At 42.7% G+C, this 6,147-nt stretch overlaps 1 protein-coding gene across 1 annotated transcript in view; it reads left to right on the forward strand.

The window, feature by feature from the left end:
* Nucleotides 1-11: 11 nt before the first annotated feature.
* LOC101855079 overlaps nt 12-6,147 on the forward strand; it is a 16,356-nt gene continuing 10,220 nt past the window's right edge. The window contains exons 1-3 of the mRNA XM_013091077.2: nt 12-624; nt 4,683-4,789; nt 5,562-5,638. Of these exons, the coding sequence (XP_012946531.2) occupies nt 568-624; nt 4,683-4,789; nt 5,562-5,638 (241 nt within the window). The 5' untranslated portion in view covers nt 12-567. The remainder of the gene's footprint in view (nt 625-4,682; nt 4,790-5,561; nt 5,639-6,147) is intronic.

Genomic DNA, 6,147 nt, shown 5'->3' on the forward strand with positions numbered 1-6,147 from the left:
AAACTGTTATAATCGAGAGAGATTATGGAGCAGCCTGTCAGGCGCTCAACACAACTCATGTAAAATAACTAAAGTTCTTTGAGACCTAGGATAATAAAACAATTTAGACCCTGTAAATCTATTTGGTATTTTATGAACATATTTTGCGACCAGCATCCTGTATGCAAAACAGTGTTTTTGGACTACGACTACTCTCATAAAGTGGTTTATTGTTGTAATGATATGGGACATAATCCATAATCCACCACTGTTGCTTGTACATCATATTACCAGTTGATTCCCTTTCAGTGTAAACACTCCATGAGCAGTTCTCACATTGTCTTGAGATTCAGGGCTTCTGGGAACAAAGGGTCTGGGGTCTATATAAAGCTGTGTCTGTGTCTCCAAGTTTTCTTTGGGCATTTTGACTAGTTGAGTAAACCTTGCTACAATTATAATTTTTGTGTTAACCTGGTTTCCCTTCTAAAGTTAGTATGTTTTGACTACTGCGCAAGCAAACTGGCAAGTATGAGTTGTGCGTGCATGTTTTGGATGGCCAGGTAACAGCCATTCCAAATTTTAATCAGGATGGCGGCGAGATTGAAAGACGAAGACTGGAGGACTTCCCTGAAGAGAAGACTTGATGTGAGTTTTCGTTCTCTTTATGCGGGGAAGTTATGGAGGAGAAATTATGAATCACACTTTTTAACATGATGCTTATAGTACCGAGAGGCATAGGCCTAGATTCTAGATCTAGATCTATTTCTTTTATAATTCATTCTAACTTAATGCTCCAGAAGCAGAAGAGCACAGTACAGTACTGTACTAACTCAACAACAACAACAACAACAACCAAATGAAACATCATCGTCAACAGGCTTAGACTTTGCTTTGGTTTGTTATTATATTATTGTTCACGGCGCACCAGCAGCAGAATTTTAGTTGCGGGGGGGGGGGGGGGGGTGTGTGTCGTGGCTGAGCGCCTGGCCTTATCATGTTGGGGCCACGGTGACGAGGGTCGGCTTTGTCCCCGCTTTGACTGGGCCAACTTTTTTAAAAGTAAGTTTAGATAGATTTAGATCTATATCTAAAGTAGATTTAGATCTAGTCTATCTAGATCTAGATCTAGATTAGATTCTAGAATCTCGATTCTACTCTTCTACAACATTTATTAAGTACGGCTAGACTGGCAGTCTTGCCGTACTTATAATTCTTTATTCTTAATGAATAACTTAATATGATGCATGGCCAGACTGACCATTTAAAAAAACGAAGTGTATACAGACCCGGTAACTGGGAACAAAGTCACGAAGTACAGTCAAACCTGTGTAAGACGGCCACCCATTGTCAAGGAGAAAAGTGGCCGTAAAAGACAGGTGGCCGTCTTAGGCAGGACTGATCAAGATGAAGAAAACAAACCATTCCCATCTATGATCTGGAGTCCCAATTGAAAGTAGCCACATTGTTCTTGTTTCTGTTGTTTTTGTTGTTGTTGGTTTGTATTTTGTTTATTTTTATTTTGTTGCTGATTTTGCGCAAGAGTGACAATAAAACGAAATGTATCAGACGAAGGAAGATCGAGTGCCGTGTTAAAGCAAAAACATATGGGTCGCCACCACTCTGAGAACGAGTGACGCTTCTGTCGCAAGTTTACATTGACGTCCATTGTTACTTTGTTACAGACTGGGTAAACAGTGACCACTCGTCTCACGTACGATTTGTGTATGAGTTCTGGGTGGGGCTTATGGGTTATGAGGGATCGGATGTTTACTTCACCAGGAGCTAAAGAATTGGCACCTATTGGTCAACAATGGGAGGGGCCAACGCAACATGATCAGTTGGAGGGACTACCTGCAAAAACGACAGGTGATTGGATTATGACGGCTCACAGACAACGCCAGGGGCCAGTGCACAATTTATGGCAAAACGTAATGGAGTCACTAAGGCACTAAGGTGGCCGTCTAAGACAGGTGTTATTGCTCAGTGTAATAGTAGGGGTTGTGTGTTAAAATATGGTGGCCGCGGCCGCGTTGGACAGGTGCCCGTTTTACACAGTTAAGTATATAAGAAAAACGCAAGGGGGGGGGGGGGGAGGGAAACTGGGCGTTTTTAAAGGGGGGCGTTTTGGGGGGGGGGGGGGGGGGGTGTGTGTCGTGGCTGAGCGCCTGGCCTTATCATGTTGGGGCCACGGTGACGAGGGTCGGCTTTGTCCCCGCTTTGACTGGGCCAACTTTTTTAACAGTAAGTTTAGATAGATTTAGATCTATATCTAAAGTAGATTTAGATCTAGAATATCTAGATCTAGATCTAGATTAGATTCTAGAATCTCGATTCTACTCTTCTACAACATTTATTAAGTACGGCTAGACTGGCAGTCTTGCCGTACTTATAATTCTTTATTCTTAATGAATAACTTAATATGATGCATGGCCAGACTGACCATTTAAAAAAACGAAGTGTATACAGACCCGGTAACTGGGAACAAAGTCACGAAGTACAGTCAAACCTGTGTAAGACGGCCACCCATTGTCAAGGAGAAAAGTGGCCGTAAAAGACAGGTGGCCGTCTTAGGCAGGACTGATCAAGATGAAGAAAACAAACCATTCCCATCTATGATCTGGAGTCCCAATTGAAAGTAGCCACATTGTTCTTGTTTCTGTTGTTTTTGTTGTTGTTGGTTTGTATTTTGTTTATTTTTATTTTGTTGCTGATTTTGCGCAAGAGTGACAATAAAACGAAATGTATCAGACGAAGGAAGATCGAGTGCCGTGTTAAAGCAAAAACATATGGGTCGCCACCACTCTGAGAACGAGTGACGCTTCTGTCGCAAGTTTACATTGACGTCCATTGTTACTTTGTTACAGACTGGGTAAACAGTGACCACTCGTCTCACGTACGATTTGTGTATGAGTTCTGGGTGGGGCTTATGGGTTATGAGGGATCGGATGTTTACTTCACCAGGAGCTAAAGAATTGGCACCTATTGGTCAACAATGGGAGGGGCCAACGCAACATGATCAGTTGGAGGGACTACCTGCAAAAACGACAGGTGATTGGATTATGACGGCTCACAGACAACGCCAGGGGCCAGTGCACAATTTATGGCAAAACGTAATGGAGTCACTAAGGCACTAAGGTGGCCGTCTAAGACAGGTGTTATTGCTCAGTGTAATAGTAGGGGTTGTGTGTTAAAATATGGTGGCCGCGGCCGCGTTGGACAGGTGCCCGTTTTACACAGTTAAGTATATAAGAAAAACGCAAGGGGGGGGGGGGAATGGAAAGTGGCCGTTTGTACAGTCTTATAGAGGTGGCTGTCAGGGCAGATTAGACTGTATACAGACCCGATTGGGGAACTCTTTTGTGATTTCGGAAAGTTTCAGCGCCCACACCCGGTAGTGTGTGTGTGTGTGAGTTAGAGAGAGGAGAGAGAGAGCAGGGGGAAGTGCTAGCAAAATGTATATGACATGCCCCAGTTGGCAGGAGGGAACGAGAGAAGGATAGAGTGGGAAATAGGTGGGGAGAAAGAAAGACAGAGAGACAAACAAAGAAAGGGAGAATGTGAGCGATACACAGAGACAGAGGAGAGAGAGAGAGAGAGAGAGAGAGACTGCTCGATTGAAATTATAACATTGTTCTTTTCTTCAAATTGTGATTCCTCCAACTCCAAAACGGGGGAAAAACGATCGTTCATTGAAATGACATCCGCAAGCTTCATTTAGATTTAGATCTAGATCTAGGCTAGCTTCGAAACTAGATCAATGATTTATATCTGTCTGTTTAGATCTAGACCTAGGCCATAGATCTAGAACAAACCAAGGAGAGAAGAACCTAGTTCTACTCAGAGCCAAGAGAGCGCTGAAACTTTCCGAAATCACAAACGAGTTTCCCTACCGGGTCTGTATACTTCGTGACTTTGTTCCCGGTTACCGGGTCTGTATACACTCCCTTAAAAAGACTCTCAGTCTAGCCGTACTTAAATACGCTCAAAGCATGCAATTTGAGACTCGCCATTTAAAAGGAGTGGACATTGCAACTTTTTGGGTGTAAAAATTTTTTCGTTAGGCGCCCTGAAGTCTGAAGTTGGCATTATTGCTAAATTGTGAAATTTTCTGGACAAGTGTGAGGTGAATGAAAAGTAATCTTGACAATGATTAGCTCTGCAAAAATTGTCGATGGAGGTTCTCACGAAAGATTGTCTGCGTCGATGCGAGAAAGCTGTATTTTTTGCACCTTTAGATATATTGTCTTTATCTTTTATTTATCTCAGACACGCAATTCACTAAGTAAGAAGTAATTCCTTCACTTACAACTTTGTATGTTATGTAATTGTGAATATATTTTCACGAATTTTATAAAATTTATGCAGTAGTAGGCCGTAGATCTAGACTCTATTAAGTCTCTCTGCTCAGAAGCACAACGATTTTAGTGCCAAAATACATCTAGGCTACAACGCAATATATCAAGTATCTGGTATCTGTTACAGTTACACTCCTGTCTGAAATTCTTTTTTTTTTTTTTTTTTTACTGTACTCCTTTACTTTTTTATACTCGATGTACAGAAAAGTGGGAAGACATGGAATAACATCAAGAGGCTAGCCCAGGATAGAGAGAAGTGGAGGGTGCTTGTCCGTGGCCTATACCCTGGTGCAGGGTGAGAAAGGCAATGATGATGATGACTTTACTTACAACTGCTCTTCTCCTCAGTCGCTTGGCTGTCCATACACAGGCGACCTTGATGTGGCGGCTGTGGCAGATCTGCTCACCAGTCCTGGTGAAGGCCGACTCAAGGTGCTGCAGTGGATTTTCTCCAGGTATGTAGGCCTACAGCAGGTCTCTGGGTGGGTGGTTGGCGGGTGCTCTGGTGTGGTGTTTGGTTCTTCTTTCCTATCAAACATCTCTGTCATCCTTATCTCCCCTCCTTCTTTTTTGTGTTTGTTACTCTCTTGTAACGGAATGTCTCTAATCTTTGGCTCTTAATAGATCTTATTGTGTTGCAAGTGCCGTAAAACTCTTACTGTGGGTGGTTGACGGGTGCTCTGGTGTGGTGTGCTCCTTCTTTCCTATCACACATCTTCGTCCTTATCTCCTCTTCTTTTTTTGTGTTTGTTACTCTCTTGTAACTCCTCTAATCCTCTGGCGCTCATATGACCTTTTATGCAGTTGCGAGCACAGTAAAACATCTACTAAAACTAAAAAACTCTGACTAAAACTAAACTATACTATCTAGTACCACCATAATAAAAAAGAGAAGAAAGATGGAGATGGATTGGATATGTTCTGAGAAGAGAACCAGACTCTGTTGTGAAGACTGCCCTCCACTGGACACCCGAAGGACGTTGCAAAAGGGGCAGACCCAAAGTGACCTGGAAATGCGCAGCAGAGTCTGAAATGAAATCATGGAACCATTCGTGGTGGACGCTGACCAAGATGGCCCAAAACAGACAGAGCTGGAGATCCTTTGTTGCTGCCCTAAACGCCAAATGGCATAATGGGTAGTAAGTAAGTAAGTAAAACTAAACTAAACTATCTAGTACTGGTGTTTTTGTGTAAAACTTATGTTTGTCCTCTGTCTTCCTGATCTAGGTATGACTCCCATCTGGCAGATTTGTTGGACCCGTCACGATTTACGGCCGGGGCGCGAGCAGACGCACGGCTACAAAGTACGTCACTGTTACAAGTTTACTGCAGACTGCAGACGTTTCTCTTTGCCTTCTCTCTCTCTCTCTCTCTCTCTCTCTCTCTCTCTCTCTCTCTCTCTCTATCTCTCTTGCCCTCGTGTGTATGGTGTGTGTGCTTGTGTGTATATGTGTGTTTGTGTGTGCGTGTGTGTGTGTGTATGAGTGTGCAGTCGCTTGTAAGCCTATCGATCTGTTAATGGGACAGTAGACTACCGTGCAAACGGCAGCCGTTCCAATCTTTTTTGTTTGGCGAGTTAATACATGTATAGATCTAACTCTGTGCCCGATCCTAGTGCTGATGAAAATCCCTGGGGATCCCTGTGACCTAATCAGGTTCCAAGAATATGTTGTAAAATGTCATTGTGTAACTCAAGTTAACTCTTATTTTCAGTGTTGATGTTCCTCTCCTTATCTTATCTATCTTATCTTATCTTATCTTATCTTATCTTATCTTATCTTATCTTGTCTTATCTTATTCTATTTCGTCTCAT

This window comes from Aplysia californica, unplaced genomic scaffold (genome assembly GCF_000002075.1).
Source record: "Aplysia californica isolate F4 #8 unplaced genomic scaffold, AplCal3.0 scaffold02036, whole genome shotgun sequence".
NCBI classification, from domain to species: domain Eukaryota; kingdom Metazoa; phylum Mollusca; class Gastropoda; order Aplysiida; family Aplysiidae; genus Aplysia; species Aplysia californica.